General features: G+C 39.5%; 1 protein-coding gene across 2 annotated transcripts in view; it reads left to right on the top strand.

The window, feature by feature from the left end:
• Positions 1–18,756, top strand: part of EYA1 (EYA transcriptional coactivator and phosphatase 1) — a 159,009-nt gene that overhangs the window by 26,511 nt on the left and 113,742 nt on the right. Inside the window, exons 4-7 of one of the 2 annotated variants that reach the window (XM_068525357.1) lie at positions 3,490–3,567; positions 12,763–12,832; positions 13,158–13,303; positions 17,055–17,177. In XM_068525357.1, the coding sequence (XP_068381458.1) occupies positions 3,490–3,567; positions 12,763–12,832; positions 13,158–13,303; positions 17,055–17,177 (417 nt within the window). Of the gene's footprint in view, positions 1–3,489; positions 3,568–12,762; positions 12,833–13,157; positions 13,304–17,039; positions 17,178–18,756 lie in introns of both variants that reach the window. The other variant, XM_068525356.1, reaches the window with a different exon arrangement.

Here is an 18,756-nt window from a genome sequence, read left to right as displayed (position 1 = left end):
TTTTATTTGTTTTATGGCTGAGTAGTATTCCACTATGTGTGTGTGTGTATACACACACACACACACACACACACACACACACATATATGTCTGTATATATATATCACTGTAGATATTACTTTTAAAATATTTTATATGAGATAATTAAGGTTGAAGAGATCATATAACTTTCACAAAGTCTTATAGCAGGTAGCTGGATTATTTGCCTCCAAAACCAAAGTGCAAAGAAATTGATAGATGGAAGTTTGTGGCACTTCTGGAGGGTAGCAAGTTGCCCAGTGTAACTCAGGCCTAAAGTGCATGGGCAGGTGAAGCTGTTGAAGGGATCAGGGAGATTAAAGGGGTAAAGGAGGATTTCTGAATATTTTTAAAGGATGAGTAGGTCCTTAAGTATCAGATGGAAGATTGGAAATTTGGAGTGGCGGGAAAAAGAGAGACTCTTGAGTGGTGGCAAAAGAGACTAAAAGTTGCTGTTTCCTGATAGACTGAAGTCACGTAATGAAGGAAAAAGTATGGCAGAGATAAAAGAATCCTACCATTATTTAGAGGAGAACAGGTCACTCATAGATTTTTCAGTTCAGATAAATAGCTCAGATGGGATCATTGTTCTCAGACATGATAGCAATTTAAATCTCTCAAACTTAAAAAAAAATTCAGTATGTTGTGTTTTTAAATTCAAAGCTTTAGAAAGGTGCTCTATTATATCACCTGTGACAGACTTAAAAATGTCATGGCGCTAGTGGGGATGGGTAAAGTTTTGGTGGCCAGAGATTATTCTTTTTAACTTTCTGGTGGGTGTATGCTTGGCAACCACAAAGCCAGCAGTGGTCTCTGTTTGTTTGGCTTTCACTCAGAAACTATTTTCCATCACAGTAAATCACCAGTCTCTTTAGCATCAGGTGGCTGGTGATCACAGATTCAATTACAGTACCTGATAAAATCACGAATATCCTGGTAGTTCCTTTATGTACTGCCTCTTCTCTTCAACAGTGAGCCTTTTAAAAAATTGGGTTCATCAGGAAAAGGGAGTCTTTATTCTTTAGTGTATAGACGAGTATATTTGAACAATGGCAAAAAGCAATGGGCTGGGGGCCTAAAAGAAAAAGTATCCTCTTCGTTTCCTTCCTATTCTTTTTGCCTAGTTTTAATGGCATTGCAAGTATAATTGAATGCGCCTCTTGGGAGTGAAAGCTGTACTTGATTAAGCTAATTATGGAGAGTAGCTGGGGTAGGTCTTAGGGTACAGGAGTAGGAGTGGTTTGGCGAAGTCAAGCTTTCGTGAATTTTAGTCAAGTCTACAGATTCATAGACCTTAGATTTGGCAAAGACTTAGAAGTCATCTGGGCTAACATCTCACACTGTAAATTTCTTCACCATCTTTCCCAGGCAGACAGGTGGGCGTGGACCTTCTGCTTGAGATCTTGCAGCAAGTTCACTAGCCTGGAAGCGTTAACGCTCTAGGAAGACAAGGACTGCAGGGGTTTTGCTTTGCACTATGTCCACAATGTGTGGCAGTGCCTTACTCTGTTGTCGAGTAGCTCTAATTATTGGGAAGTGCCGCTTACTGCTATTTTTCAAGACTTGGAATAAAAAGTATCCAGCATGAAATCCCATTTCTACCACCTACTGTGTGACTTTGGGCAGTTTCCTAACCCCTCTGATTTCAGTTGTTGCCTGTGAAACAAGAAGACGGTACGTAACTAGTGAGTTTGTGTGTTGTGTTCCGAGACCTACTTGTAGAATTGTTTAAAGAGATGAATCAAAATGTCTACAAAGAATCTGACACATAGTAGGTACTTTGTAGGACCCATTCCCCTTGGGCCTAATTCTGATCTTTTTCTGGGTGTGTGGTATTTGATACTGAGTTCAGATCCCATGGTAATTTGTCCAGTATAGAGTGAAATAGAACCATTGTTTTTTATGTACAGGGCGTTATATGAGTTCTTTCTAAAGAGGTAAAATAAGGATGTGGGCAACTGGGTGTGAAACCGTGCACCAGCAGTGGTGTCCCTGCCTTCCTAAACCTGTAGCTATATAATGGTTATGAAGAGCAAAATCATTAGGTTTCCTGGAGGTGTGAAAAGAGGAGGGAAATACAGGCTTACATCAGAATTTATTAGCATCAACTAAGACTTCTAATCTGAAACAACTGGTGGAAAATTGAAAACTTCAGTTACACTATTGTTTGGTCTACATTAAAACAATCAGTTGAAGTGATTCCCTTTGGACGCACTGGTTTTATTTTTCAACTTGGTTTAGAGACGTCTAAATAATTTTTTTTTTGAAACTATCTGCTGCAACTATTTATAATGTGAATTTTAGAACTACTCATTATGCACTAGTAAAAGATTTGAAGGCCCAAGAGGGTGAATTTGTCCTTTGCCTGATGTTTATAAGAGATTGGCAGTGTTGAGAGAAGGAAAAGCTGCATTTTCTCCATCATCCTTTCCCATTCCGGAATGTGTTTACTTGGTGAGAGAAGCCACCCCAAATATTCTCTTGTTAGGGCCTTCATTTTGGGAAACATGTTATTGATTTTTAGGTAGCCTCTAAAGTATTATTACACTCTTCTTGAAAACCAGTTAGTAGGGATGTATAATTTCCACAAAGTAGGCTAGGCAAATTCCAATGATAGAACTTCACTAGTAGTTTCTAGGGAAAACAATGATGCTATTTTTTTTATTTTAAAAAAGCTAAAACTAGGGAAAATAGGGTTCTGAGGTGTTCTGCCTTATCTGTAGGGATGCAATAATCCCCTCACTATATCAGTGCAGTAGATTTGCTTTGGAGAACCTATAGCCTAAAGATAAATGTTTTTAGTTTACAGACCCAAGGGACTTTACCGAAGGTTATGCTTTCCACAAACTGTCTGCTGTTGTTATTTTTAAATGGAAAATTTTATTTCTGCTTCATTTATATTTAGCGTGGTTTTGGTACTAAGTGTACATCAGACCTTGATGAATTGGCATGGCTGGGTGGTAATAACATTCCATTAAAGTGAGCACTCTGTTTTTTAGCCATGCTGGATAACTGAGAAAGTGTGTGTGTGCGTGCGCCTGTCGTGAAAGCTGGTGTTATTTCCCACTTCTTCAAGTCTTTCTCTTCTATCCTTTGGACTCCATTTGGCCGAATGGCTACAAACCCAAGGAAATAATTTCACATCCACATTATGTAAATTTTGAGACATAAGTTATTTATTTTAGTAAGCAATTTAGTAAACATTTAAGACAACAATGAATTGAGCTACTTTTAAAGTGTTTCTATTAAAAGGTAACTTGCCACAATAGATTGTTTCCGTAGGAAGAAAAACTTAACATGGGAATTTCTTTAAAAAAGACTCTATTAGGAATATTAATCTGATTTATATTCAAATATGAAAAGATTGATTTTTAAATGATTTTCTTATAATTATTTTGAATGTTATATCTTCTCTACTGTGCCTTTATAAATATTAATTGGGTATATGATATATGTTGTTTATTTTTGTAGTTAAAACAGAGCCAATGAGCAGCAGTGAAATAGTTTCAACAACAGCAGACGGGTCTTTAGACAATTTCTCAGGTTCAGGTAAGGAATAAATATTAGATTTTCACAGTAATATGAAACATTATTTTTCCTAGTTTACATATACAAATATATGTGTATATATATGTGTGTATATGCATGTGTATATATGTGGATATTGTCTGTGTAATACTGTATAGTTTTTCCCAGCGTCACATATTTGCAATTCTGATGTTTTTGTTCGGTGTGATGAAGTGTTTGCTGAAAATGTTGGTATTCTGTAAAGGAGAAAAAAATCAAAAGGGGAATTGTTCTCCGTCTTCTCTAAATTATCTTTATTATGTTAATGACTCCTTCCCTCTGTCTCTCATCTGTGTGATTTTTCTTTCTGTTTTAATAAATTTGTTTATTTATTTATTTATGGCTGTGTTGGGTCTTCGTTGCCACATGCGGGCTTTCTCTGGTTGCAGGGAGCAGGGGCTGCTCTTCGTTGCTGTGCGCAGGCTTCTCATTGCAGTGGCTTCTCTTGTTGCAGAGCACGGGCTCTAGGCTGCGGCCTTCAGTAGTTGTGGCACGTGGGCTCAGTAGTTGTGGCTCTCGGGCTCTAGAGCGCAGGCTCAGTAGTTGTGGTGCACGGGCTTAGTTGCTCCGCGGCATGTGGGATCTTCCCGGACCAGGGCTCGAACCCGTGTCTCCTGCATTGGCAGGCGGATTCTTAACCACTGTGCCACCAGGGAAGTCCCTATGTGATTTTTCTAATCATGCACAATTTGGCTTCTGATATCCCCTAAACAGACTTGCCACGGCATCCTCCTAACTGTCATGTTAACTAGAGATCAGACTTTGTCAAGCAGCTTTAGATCCTTAATTAATTTTTTAATCTCTTTCATATTGAGAAAGCCTGCCTTCAACAAACAAAACATACAAGCTTCACCTCCATGATGATGCAGTGGCTGATAAGAAAGTGACTGTGATAATAAATTTACTGTGAGGATCTGATTGTATCTTTGCCAAATCACCTAGCTTGGACTCTTTCAATTAAAACTCAGTCTTATCAGAAGTAATTCTTCAATTTTTTAACCCTTTTCAAGTGATCTGCTGTGTTTATGAGACCTCTCCATCGGAAGTGCTATACTTTTGTAAGTTTGTGATTGATTTCATCTAGTTCTTGGGATCATTTCACATACACCCCAATTAGAAGGAGTTCTACATAGATATAAAATGAAATGCAGATGCACAACTTTTATGCTGATTATACCAGCTGGAGGCAGTAAGGAAATAACAACAGGTGTTACACCCATAGTTCTTTCATAAAGCATTTACTAGAATTTGACTTATGTCAGGCAGTGTGCTTGGTGCTATTATGGATTCAAAGATGTATGAGAATGGTCCTGCCTTGTGACTTAATAGGGCGAAGTAATCACCAGGCCATCATAGTACAGCTGGATAATGCCAGAGGGAGGCCCGGGGACCCCTAAGAATACCCAGGAAGGACCCAACAGAGACCGAGTTGGGGTGGGGTGGTCAGGGAGGGTTTCCTGGAGAGGATGTCTGCACTCAGCCTTAAAGAATGTGTAGGAATAAAGCACATGTAGGATTGAGGATGGGGAAGCTGGACGGATGGAGTGTTCCATGGGAGGAGACCAAGGCACGGAGGTGTGGAACTTGGAGGCACCACTGATGGTTCAGCATTCTTGGTGTGTCTGGTGTGAGCAGTGCGGGGTGTGCTGCACAGAGAGGAAGGGACCAGAGTCTAAATAGGCAGGTGTGTTCCACGTGGCGTGTGTGTTTTATCCTGAGTGCCACGGGAGGCATCAGGTTGCGTGATCACTTTCCCTTATGGAATGACTCAGGCAGGATGGAGGGGAGGCCGGGGAACTGAAGGGGAGAGAACAGTTAGGGGTTTTCGCAGTCGTTTTCGCAATCGTTTTCGCAAGAAATGCTGAAGACCTGAGATAGGGTGCTGGCAATGGCTGTGGAAAGGTGATGGATTGAGATGTATTTATGAAATAGAATTTATGGTCATAGTGACCAATGAGCATGGGGGGGATGAGTGAAGCAGAGAGAGAAGGGAGGAGTGAGGGAATCTGAGAGGCATGACTGAGGAAGGAAGGTGGTGGCTTCTGTCTGGGGCTCGTTAGTGGTGATTTAAGATGCACCTGAAGATGTTGGAGCTCAGGAAAGATCTGGAATGGAAGTTCTGAAAGTGTACAGAGAGTTGACGCTAGCAGGGTATAACAAGGTTGAAGACAGAACCCAGGGAAAACCAATACATAAGAGATGGGTAGAGGATAAGATGAAAGCACAGGTGATTGGGGAAGAAGAAAAAGAGTATTGAAATGGAAGTGAAGGCAGGAAAGAAACTTCAGGGAAGCACTGTCTATATGATAGATTCATATACAGGTTTTAAAAATGGCTTTTTAAAAAAACTTAATGACATGAGAAAATGTTTACTTATATTAAGTGTAAAGCAGATTATAAGAAAATTGAGGAAATCAGTAAAAGACAAGCTTCAAATAACTTCATGTATCTAGGATAGATAGAAAAAAGTGAAGGAAGGGGATAATAAATTGAGAGGATAAGGATGTCAGGGGGCCTGCCTCTCTTGATGGGTTGGAGAATAAATGAGATGGGAATAAAGGAATGAAAATTCTGGAAAAAGAGGATGTTCCTTCCTTAATCTCAGAACTCAGTGAGGTCTCCACCTGATGCTTCTGGAGTTGGTTCTCTGTACTTCCCTTCCTCAGCCTTTATCACTCCTTTAAAAATTACTTCGCATCATCTTTCCTCCTGCTAAACTGTAGCCCTGTGAGAACAGAGACTGTTTTTTCTTGTTCACGCTTACAATCCCAGTGGCCATCATAGAATGGAGCTCAGATGCAGTGGTCAGTACATGTTTGTAAATAAACAAATGAAATCAGTCAGTGCTGTTGTGGTTTAAGACTGGAATGGAGGAAGAGGTCCAGGATGTGGTCTTGAGCTTGATGGTTGACGTAGAAGGCCAGAGTTGAGGCCAAGACAGAAATGAGAAAAGCGCTGGATGCAGGACCCAAGATGATGTTGGGATGTGTCAGGGGACACAGTCAAATACTAAAGTTTTTGATAAATGCAAGGCAGTGCTTAGGAGGTGGGTCATTCATGGAAGTGTTACAGAGTTGTCAGGAACCTCAGAGAAGGGAGGGTTTCATGGGAGAGCAGAAAAACAATGATTTGGAAGAAACAACAAGGAGGATGTATTTTTAGGTCTTTGTTATTCTGGAATCTGAGAGAATGAGCAGCCTCTACTGGGAAAAGATACGCAGGAGAAGTAAGGGCCTTGGAGGAGGGCTTAGCGGAAGGTGGGGGAATAGTTTGGTGAAGAGACTGAAGCTGTAGAGAATCTCATTTGCCATAGATTGATGGTCTGTGTTGGAACCAGAGGAAAGGATCAGGTGACCTGGGGAACTGGGTCAAGGCATAGGAGGCACAGAGCACCATGGGGATGGACCGTCATTTACTGTTGTCTTTTACTTTTTCTCTTCCCTTCTCTCCTCTTTCTTTTTCTCCTCTTTCTCCTTCCCCCTCCTCTTCCACCCCCCTTCCCCCGCATCTCCTTCTCTCCCCCTACCTTTCATGAGTAAAGATGTGAAAGGCATGCTGGAGTGGCTGTGAATAGGACTTAGGGTTTATAAGAGGAAGAGGAGGCTGGAGAAAGCAATCTCCAAGAATTAACTCCAAGATGGTCTTTACCTCTGTGGTCACTATGCCTACCTTCCTTCTCTATGATAGCTTAAAAATTCACATCCCTAATATTCTGGGTATCTTAAGGAAATAGACAGCAAGGATAAAGAAGATATGGAGTCATCCTGACACTGGTAATAGCTGTTTCCACCTTTGTCCTTCAAGGAACCCTAGCATCTTAAAGCATTAAGGAGGCAGTGAGGCTCACTCTTCTCCAGGGAAATCGCCAGGTATCCTGGTGTGGGGAGACTGGAGGAGAGAGGTTGATTTTCCAAGGCATGTGGCTGAATTGAAAAATGCAAGGTGGTTTATTGTGTTTTTAAAATACAGTGACGTTCTGCTCATTTACTATTGATGAATGAAAAGCAATATTTTAATGATTAAAATGTTAAGAACAATTGGGGTTGAAAATAACGTGCTTTGAGGGATTACAAAATGTCTTTGCCTGCTGCTGCTTCCACTTCCACAAAGCCCAAATTTGTTATTCACTTGTTAAATAAAATGCCAATTGATATGGATTCATTCAACATTGATGTCTGGGGGTATTTGAAAATCGGAAATTTCTAGAGGAGAAAAAAAATCACATCTGACAAATATGATTTCTTTGTTTTCGTAATTGTTCATGAAAAGATCTACCTTTTGGGATCTGATTCATTCATTCAACAATTCTGTATTGAGCACCTACTATGTGCCAGGCAATGTTCTAGACAGTGGGAATATAGAGATGAAAAAGTAGACAGGTCCCTGCTGTCATGGAGCTTTCATTCTTGTGGGAGAGAGAAATGATAAATAGGTAAGTGGTAATATAAGTAAACAGGCAGTGAAAAGTGCTCTGAAGAAAACGAAAGCAGATCAAAGACTATGGTGAAGAGTGGGTGAGAGTCTCTTTTAGAAGGAAGGCTTCTCTAAGGAAAGGGCATCTGAGCAGAGGTCTTAGTGAAGTGAGGGAATAAGTTTGGGTTAATCAAAATGAAACAGGATAACAGGGTTTGGAGTTGAGGGCAAGGAGGGGTTTGACATGATGACCTAATTTATGTTTTTAAGAGATCACTGTTTGTCATGTGGAAAATTCTCTTTGGGAGAAGGGTGGGAAGAAGGTAAGGAGAAGCAGGGAGACCAGCATTTCCTGGTGCAGAAGAAGAGGACTGTGTTAGCCCACGTGTTTCCTGGAGGAACCACTGAAGCAGGAGGCAGTGTGCCAGTGTCCTATCTGGGAGAGGAGAGGAGGGAGAGGGAGGGAAGGTGAGGTCAGGGGGCGGTGTCCTGGCTGCTCTCTCTGATGGCCACGGCCAACGTTGGTGACTGGAACAGAGTGGCAGACAAGAGAGAGTGAGAAGTTGTCACTTTTAGCCTATATTTGGAAGGGAGAGCTGACTGGACTTAGGATAAAAGGGTATGAGGAAAGGAGAAGAATCAAGACTTAACTTTTAGGCTTTTGACCTGTTTGTCCAGCTGAATGATGTTGACATGGACGAGATGGGAGCCCAGGGGAGCCGTGAACTGAGGACTTCCTAATTTTCAGATTTCTATCAACTTTCTCAGTGGATTCTCTAGCTTGTGAATATTAATTCACCTTGGGTCCTTCTCCTCTCCCTTCCTGCAGTAAGATTTGGGGAGCTTCTTTAACTTACATGTGAGAGGTAGGAGAAAGAATGCAATGATAGGAAACAAGTATGCTAAAACAGAGAAGGACCTGTTGTCCCTACATCCCCAGGGCTCTGCCTTGTGGCCTTTGGAGTTTACTAATGGCAAGAGTACCAATTTATTTACCTAGGTAAATGGCCTGGGAGCATTCTTTTTGCCTTAGGTTATTCTGGTCTCATGAAATTAAAAATAATCTGAATTCTTAGATTATTATTAAAAAGTTTAAAGTGTTTTAGGCAATTAAGGAAAAAAGTACTTGAGGTAAAAGGTGGAAGATTCTTGACTTTAGGCTACACAGAGATCACAGGGGTTTGAATTTAGAGAAAGCCCTAAGGGTACGGCTGTTTACATGGCATTACATAGTCAATCATTTTACGTGCACACAGGTAAGTAGCAGCAACATACTCGGGCAGCACCATGGGTTCTTATTCACATCTATTTAATAAGGAAAACTACTGACCCATTTATATTGCCAAAGATCAGGTTTATTGTTGTGTGTTTATAAATAACTTAAAATAATTTAACCATCTTTCAAGTTATTATGGTTTAAAAATATCTACTTTGCTTATGACCTAAACCTCACAGTCTCATTAAACAAATGTTATTTATTGATTACCTACCACATGCCAGGCCCTACCAGGTGCTTAGGAAACAAAGGAGAGTAGGAGGTCCTTGGCCCTGGAAGCTCACGGGTACCAGAGGAAACTAACATCTATACACTACATAAACTAACCATCATGTAGTGTGGTGAGTGCAACTTTGCCAGTGTTTACAACGTTCCAAAAAGTACAGAGAAAGAAGATATTATCCTAAAGAGAAAATGGTGTTTTAGTCCCAGTGGAAGAGTGTTTGACAGGCGGAGGAAAGAAGAGTATTAACATGGCAGTAGGCTCTGACATGAAGACCAACCAAGACAGACAGGAAAATGCATGGCATGCACGGGCAGTCCTCAAGTCCAGGGATGCTATGTAACTCTAAACCCACAGGAGGGTGGATGCTTGAATATCTTTATATAATCTGCCAAGGAATTTGGAATTATTTTCTAGGGATAGTATAAGTGCAGGTGAGAGATTGTAAGCTGGAGAATGGACGTGAAGAAGTTTCCGCGTAAGGAAGATCAATGTGGTGGCAGAAGTGAGAGTCACAGGGCAGTGGGTGGAATGCAGGGTGAGTAGCTAGATGGCTGTTTCTCTAGTCAAGGTGAGACATAATGAGGACCCGCCCCGGAACAGGAGGGTAGGGATGGAGAATGCAGGACAGCTGAATGGGTGTTTCTGAATTGGAGATGGGTGACTTGAGAGTCACAGAGGGAGAAAAAAAATGAGATGATTCTGAGGTTTCTAGTTTCTATGAAGGGGGGTCAGGGGATAGTATGTTTTGGTGGGAAGAGTGGGCAGATGTGGGTTCAAATGCCAGCTTTCCTATTTATTTGCTTGGACATGTTACTTAATATCTAGCCCCATATATAAAATGGGGATAAAGAATCCTGTTTTTAAGCATTTTGCTGGATAGATGGTGATGCTGTCCATTGAGTAGAATTAAAAATACAGAAAAAGGGCAGATGTGGGGGCAAAGATAGTGGGAATTTGGGAATCTGAGATGTTAAACATTTCTTACACAAAAACACAGTATTATTTGCTTTATGTCATTACTTCATTTAGTCCTCACAACCATCCTATGAGGTGTAGGTAGTATTACTGCCATCATTTTACATGAGAACGTGTCAAGGCTTCGAGGGATCAAATAACTTGACCAAGACCGCGTAGAAGAGTTGGATCTTGAATCTGAGCTGAAATTAAATTCTAATTCCAGAACCTATGTTTGTATTACCACACTCTGCAACCTCCCAAATCTTTCTTCACGTGTACACACATGTACGATGCATATAATCTAAATCAGAGCTTCACGGAACCTACCTTATGCTGTATAATCACCCCGATATCTTCTATTCTGTTATTCTATTTGTTTATAAAAAATTGCTGAGCAGAACCTATGAAGTTGAATTTACAATCTTTTCATGGGTCGTGACCCCAAATTTGAAAAACACAGGGATAGAGCTAGAAAAGAATAAAAGGGATTTCTACGACTTCCATCCTCAGATGGCTTTGGGGTTTTTTGTGTGGTAGTACATATCTGTGTTGTGGTTTCATTTTTTAAAAACTTCTTTCTAGCTTTGGTGATCCAGGGAAGATATTACCTCTCCAGCAGCTCTGCTGGATAAATCTTCTCTGCCCTTGGTCTCTTTCCAGGCCTAGAAGAGGGGAGTAGAAAGGCTGTAATCGCAGGTGACCTGGGCAAGTGGCAGTGCTTGCGGTCCAGGCATTCTCTCCCTTCTATAAATTGTATTTAATCCTCCCGTGGCTATTTGTGTGTTGGCCTCCCCACGTGCGACAGAGAGGACTTGTCTTTGCATGTTTGCATCTGCAGCATGGAGTGCAGTGTCTGGAACAGAGTAGTGACCCAACATGTGCCAAGAGATGGGGGACACCAGCCAAGCTGGCCTGCCTTCTCTCATTAATATGGCCTCCATCTCTGCCAGACCAACAGCCAGAGGGTTGAAGTCTGGCAGGTCGCATGAGTACTGCTGACCTTCATCTATTCTCTTGTCACTGGGTTAGGCCTATTTGCTTTACCAGGAAAGGATTAGTCATAGGTTTTGAGATTTCTAAGCCAAATCCACCACTGTTTTCCCAAACACAAGCTAGAAAGTTACATTTGAGAAACATAACTGTACTGATGTGATATCATGAAAATGTATAAAACCTGGAGTTCATGGAAGCTTATGAAGGGTTTTAATGTAGAATATAATGAATAAATAATAGAGCCTCTGCAGGCAGTGATTATTAGTAGAAGAAAATAAACATATACATCTTATAATAATTGTAGCCAAAGCATATGCATCTTAGCCAGGAAAAGCATAGGATGACTTTGAAGGGAAAAGGGGAAATACATATATATATGTATATATTTATGTCAATGTGTATATATGTAAATGTGTGTAGATATTTATGTACACAAATAGATGGCCCATATTAGCAATGAAAGAAGCTGAGAATCACCATTTTAAGGTCTCGTGTTAGTAAAAAAAAAAAAAAACACATTTTTTTTTTGCTTCTTTAGTTCAGAATGATTGTAAAAGAATATTTGATAGAAGAGTTTCGTGCATTTCTGAGACTTACTGAATCAAGTATATGTGATTAAAAAGAAATGAAATTCTGCTTGAATGCTTAAATAATCTCTTTAAAAAAAAAACCTTTGTGACTTGAACGCTGAAGTGGAGCACGTATATCTGAAAGGCAAAGGAATATCCATCTCCATGCAAGAAAAAACAGGCTTAGTTTGCAACTTGAGAAATTTTAGATGGTTATAGGAATGCATTTTTATTTAAAAAAATTGCTGAATCAATGCAGGCAAATGAGGATCTCTCCTATTTCTACTGCCCTGAGAGGAGATTAGACTGCATTTCTCAGTAACACAGTCTCAGGGGTGTGTGTCCCCTTGAACACAAACAGTAGACCAGAGGACCTTCCGGTCCCGCCCAGCCCTGTAATTCAAGTTCATCCCTCCCCTTTCAGCGCGGTCGTTCCAACCAGTGGCCAGGACTCCCTGCGCTCTTAAAGTATTGCCACTGTAAAAGCCATCACTGACAGGTATTTAAGAATATTGTGACTGTGTTTTCTAAGAGTTGATTTAAAATTCGAATCACTTGATCAGTTCCTATAGGTTCCTTAATATAGTTTAACTTTCTATTAGGTTGACTTATGAAATTGCCATTTCTGCGGGTCCAAAAGGTGTACGGTTTCATGTGGCCAACCTACAGTTGAAACTATATCAATGCTATATACATATTTTGTATTTTGCTTGGATTATTGTGCATTATTTTTCTTTTTCCAGCCATTGGGAGCAGTAGCTTCAGCCCAAGACCGTCTCACCAATTCTCCCCACCACAGATTTATCCTTCCAAGTAAGATATATTTTCTCTTAATCAATAAATAACTTTTCCGAGTAGTCTTTTACCTTATTTCGAGTCATGTCTGGTGCCCACATGTTACATCTTAATTTAAACTAAAGTGTGTTTCATAGAGACTTAAATGTATTTACACAAATTTATTTGGAGCCTCACCTAGGAGGGACACTGTAGTATTTTGGTTCTTTGTGTATTACACTTGAAAGTTATACATTAAGAAACAATCTTTAACTGGAATTTGTGATTTGGTTGTTAATCAGTTACCTTGCATGTTTCCATCTAATGCATGGGCTTTCTATTTTCTGTCATTTCTGACAAATAGCAGACCATACCCACATATTCTCCCTACCCCTTCCTCACAAACTATGGCTGCATATGGGCAAACACAGTTTACCACAGGAATGCAACAAGCTACAGCCTATGCCACGTACCCACAGCCGGGACAGCCCTATGGAATTTCCTCCTATGGTGAGTAATCCCTCGGCTTTAGCAGTGACGTCGCCTAGTGGGCACACCTGTACATGTGAAAGTTTCACAGGAGTGGTACTTAAAGACGGTCCTCTTGGGCCACTTGAGAAAGGGTGGTCACATTTTGTGTCTAAATTCTTAAAATGATCGTTTCTAATGAGCATTGTAAGAACTGGTAGTTACTTATCTTGAGGTCAGAGGTGGCAAATACCATGGGTTCATGTGCCCTCTTCCTCTCGTTTTGGTTTTGTATTTTTTTTCTTTCCATTTATATCTCAATTCTTAATTTGCCACTTGAGCACTTGGCTCTGGAATCCAAAGTATTTTGGTGCATATTTCTGATAAAACTTCTGTGAATGAAGTCTTTTGGGGTGAAGATTCATTTCCTATTTATCAGATGCTGAGCTATGATTAGAGAAGTACAAGCAGAATTCAACAAACCCTGGCTCTAAACTTGAAGGGGGGGGGTAGTAGTCTCAAATTTCAGCATTATCAACCATTAGGAAAAGTGATCTATATCATGGCTTGGGCTGCACTTTAAAGAGGCCAATCAGGAAACATTTAAAGCTCACATCCCTATTTGTTCCTTCCCACCTGGAGATTATCTTTATCTTGGTGTAATTTAACTCAATTGTTACAGGGTCAATACCTGTAAATTAAAAATAAATCCAGCCAAACCTCAAAGTTTAATTTTTAAAAAGCTTAGGATTCCAGAATACCTTCACTTCCATTGAATGGTAGTTGTAATTTTAAACAAACTGCAACTTGTTGGAAGAGAAAAGTATGGATTATTGGCATTTTATTAAGAAATAAATAAAACCTAGTGATCCAGAAACAAATACATGAAAGTTTGGAAGCAAGACTGATAGAAAAGACTGGTGGAGTATTTTGTGATCAATATTCTAATTATGCTTCTGCTGCTATTGTTATTTCATAATAATCTTTTCTCAGTATATTGAAAGAAATAATATTCTTCTTTAAGCATTTCATTAATCATTAGAAGGTAAATTATTTTTTGCTTTTTTGTTCTGTCTTTACCCCAAATCAAATTGGCCATATATAAATTTCTTATAAAATATATAGAAATTAAAATCTAAATTATGTATGACTTCAACTTTCATAGTTTTATTTTAAAAAGATCACAACTGAATATGATCTAGGGAGGTGTTTTTCAACCAGACTTTAAAAACAGCCATAAAATGGACTTTCTAGAATTATCTTTCATTTCCATGACTTTTAGTCACGTTTCTCAAAATAATGTTAAATATAGATCAAATTTGTCTGTAATTTACTTTTAAACTATTCTTATGCTAAAAGAGGAAAAAGATTCTATGATTGGAATTGCGTAACTTCAATTCTATAATGTGAGTTAAGGCAGTCCCCAATTTATATTCTCAAAATTTATTTGTAAGCTGATTATTTGAAGTAGAAATGTATTTTCCAGTACAAACAATACTCAAGTACTGTAGACCTATCAGTGCTGCCAGGGGAAGGTACCATTCCTGCTACTGCCTTGGCTGCCACTCACACAACTCTCTTGTTTTAATTTCTCTTCCCCATTCAGTCATGGAAGGGCCCTTTGCCAGTTTCTGGGCTGCGGGGTAAGGACTTCTCTAGTTCTAAACCATCAACAGATGGCCCTGTTGTCTGAAATAGTTGTTCCAGTAGAGTGAGATGAGCAGAGGTTAGGCTCAGAACTAGTAAGATGAAGACGGGGATTTTCATGTGGTAGGTGGGGATCGGGGAGGTGGTGAGAGTGAGTCACAGTGTAAAGGGCTCTGATCCCAGGACCTTCCATGCTTATAAATCTCCTGGGAATAATTCTCAGTCCTTAGCATTTTTCTGATCACCTCCTTTCTTCTCTTTTTGTACCTTGAGGACAAGGAGATGCCCCTGTGCTTCTGACCAGCCATTCTCTTTTTCTTGGGCCAGTGCATGGAAAACTATGGCAGCCCTCTCCCCATTGCTTGTTCTGAAGGAAGAGCGCATCGTTTAGGGGTTTTAACTGCTGATAGTTAAGGTCCTGATAGTTCTAGAAGACCTTCTCCAAGGACTTGTGTCCCCTGACTTTTCACTTAGACCCAGTAAGAAAAGACAGGCAAATCTTTTCATAGTAAGAGCAAGGGGTCGGTGAGGAGGAAGAGGTCATGCCATTCTTCACTGGATCTGTGTGGAGTTGACCAGTGAGATGAGTTTGACAGCTTGTGGATAGAAGCTATGGACGTAGGTGTGGCTATGGGTGTTTTCTACCTCTTCCTGCTTTTCCTTACCTGTTCTTATCACAAAGATTCCCATCCTGAGCCTCCAGGCTAAAAACAGAGGTGGCACGGGTGAAGACTGAAAGCAGATCATTATAGCATCAAATGGAGAGAGAAGGGGGAAAATCCCTATTGTGACACCATGAAAGGGAAGGGAGTTTTCTAGAGCCATCTAACCACCTGTCTTGGACACTTGTTTTTCCAGGGACCATTTATAAGTGTGGGTTATTCATTGGTTTGGGATTGCCTGTAAAGGGAAAGTCACATTGTTTTAAAATGCTAAACTGAAATGTAAGGCCATTATGAGGTTACTTAGAGATACTTCAGGAATTAGAGTAGGCTCTCTTCGCCAAGAGTCAGATTCTTCCACTGCCTTAGGAAAGTTACCTAACTTCATTCTACTGATGAAATTCCCCTAAAATGGAAATAAACAGTGAGACTACTGTGTATTCTAGATCCCAAAGATATTATTTATCTTAAGTGCAAAGTCAAGTTATTCCAAAATGTGAATTCCCTTGGCAGAAATTTTCATCCCCTACCTCTGTGGGAATTAAGGACAGTTGTTAACTTTCATGACTGTCTTTAATTATGATCCAGGGCTGAGCCGTGTACAACGATACCGCCAAACCCAAGTCCTGAAATTAGGATGTCAGCCTGGCACTTTGGGAAGTATTGGGGGGGCCACAAATACACTATTTTTATATTATGATGTGATGAAAAGAAAGTGTACTTTATGTTACACTTAAAACAATTATATTTGAATAAAAACCTGAAACTATAAGGGACAAAAAGAACTACATGTCAATTTCTCTGTGTTGTTTATAAAGCACTATGCTGTTCTACAGGATTGAGTTCTTTATTATTCTGCTTCTCTTGTGCTTACTGCCTGGTAGGATCTGGATATCTGGGAGAAGGTTTCCCCCTGTGTTGCTTAGTTCTATGCCCAATATTGCTACCTCTGACCTCAAAATGCGTTGTGTACTAAAATCAGCTTTGTGATAGAAAGAGTAAAGAAAAAAAATATTTTTAATGTTACGAGGCTAGAGACTCTAATTAATCACTTTTTAGAAAAAATATTTTGATTCTGATGTTCATCAATGCAACAACATTTAGGATAATTTAGTTCAAGTTTAATTATGGCCATTTCTGGACTGTAAAGATGATCTTAAAATCTTGTAAAGCAATACAACTAATTATAGAAATGATGTCACTGGAGTTAAATTTTATGGAAAATGGAATTCAGGAAAACAACAAAAAAGAATAGTGCGGATAGGCATGGAAATCTGTAATAATCCTGGTTTTATTCTTTTTAATTGAAGTTATAGTGAAGAGTATTTCACTCTAAGCATATATGGCCTTGGTTATTGAGATAACACTGGGGGGGAAGCGTGTGTAATTGGATAGTTGTGGGAGTGTTTTTGTATATGGACCAGCTTTTGAAAATGAACAGATAGATAAGCTATCACTAACTGATTTAGGTGCATTGTGGGCAGGCATCAAGACTGAAGGTGGATTGTCACAGTCTCAGTCACCTGGACAGACAGGATTTCTCAGCTATGGTACAAGCTTTGGGACCCCTCAACCTGGACAGGCACCGTATAGCTACCAGATGCAAGGTCTGTATACATACTGGCATTGCTCTTTTCATTAATCCTGTGGGACAATCATTACTTTCTAAAGTGGAACCTGATATTCTGTGTAAGTAGTGGATGATGGTGAAAGTGGGCTGGGCTTGGAGGCAAGATTCCTGGTTCTAGTTTGGCTCTTTCCTTCCCTGCTCTCCAGGCCTAAATTTCCATATTTATAACAGCCAGGGGTTAGACTGGATGATCACTCAGGTTCTTTTACAAAAAGCTCTAAAATTCTTTGTGTCGTTGAAGTTTTCTGCCTTTGCTTCTATCAACTAAAAAAAAGAGTGAAAAAAAAAAAGCAAAGTCAATGATGTAAGAGGTTGTAGTGTGATATATGCTAAAAACCCTGGCACTTGGTGTGGCCAATCAACCTGTCTCAAAGGGGTATGTTTTCTTCATTTTCATTATCACGGCTCTGGAAATAGAGCATGTGATAGGTGTTGACTAAATGATCTGCCAAAGACCAGGAGATCAAATTGACAGCCACTCAATGCATCTTCAAGCTATTGCTTCTAAGGACCCATCCCTGGTTCTGATTTTGAAACTATAGACAGAACATAATGTAAGTGCAAGTCATATGGATGACAGCTGAAAGTTTACGTTGTCAGAGCTGTTTCAAGAGTAGGCATTACTGTAATTAGCAGATTATTATCATGCAAATGTGTCTAAAATACTTGAAAATTGTTCTCGCATAACTTAAACATTCTCCTAATATTTTGTTTTTACCACTAATCAGTTTAACAAATGATATGCATCTTTTCAATAGTGCCAAGCTATAGTAGAATTAAATACCTGCTATTTAAAAAAAATTTTATTTGTTTGTTTATTTATTGAAGTGTAGTTGATGTACAATATTACGTAAGTTAGAGAAGTACAACATAGTGATTCACAATTTTTAAAGGTTATATTTCGTTTATAGTTACTACAAAATACTGGCTATATTCCCTGTGTTGTACAGTACATAACTTGTAGCTCATTTATTTTATACATAATAGTTTGTACCCCTTAATCCCCTCCCTCTCTCTTGTCCCTCCCCGCTTTCCTCTCCCCACTGGTAACCACTAGTTTGTTCTCTGTATCTGTGAGTCTGTTTCTTTTTTGTTATATTCGTTTTATTTTCTGGATTCCACATATAAGTGATATGATACAATATTTGTCCACCTTTGTCTGACTTTTTTCACTTAGCATAATACCCTCCAAATCCATCCTTGTTGCTGCAAATGACAAAATTTCTTTCTTTTCTTATGGCTGAGTAGTATTCCATTGTGTGTGAATACCACATCTTCTTTATCCATTCATCCACTGGTAGACATAGCAACCTGCTCTTTTAAGTAACAGATATGTTATAGACATCTTTTCACATCAATAAAATCTATTTTATGGCACCATTTTAATGGTTTCACAGATATATCTTATTTAACCCCCCTATTATTGGACATCTAGAGCGATGCCACGAATATCTTATGTGCATGCTTAATTATTTCCTTTGAGTAAACTTAAGTGTGGAATTGCTAGGTCAACTGTTTTCAACTCTTTTAAGGATTTGTTATATATTTCCACAAGG

Source organism: Eschrichtius robustus, chromosome 17 (genome assembly GCF_028021215.1).
Source record: "Eschrichtius robustus isolate mEscRob2 chromosome 17, mEscRob2.pri, whole genome shotgun sequence".
Lineage (NCBI taxonomy): Eukaryota > Metazoa > Chordata > Mammalia > Artiodactyla > Eschrichtiidae > Eschrichtius > Eschrichtius robustus.
The sequence above is the reverse complement of the archived record's forward strand: the minus strand, read 5'-3'. Positions and strand labels throughout refer to the sequence as shown.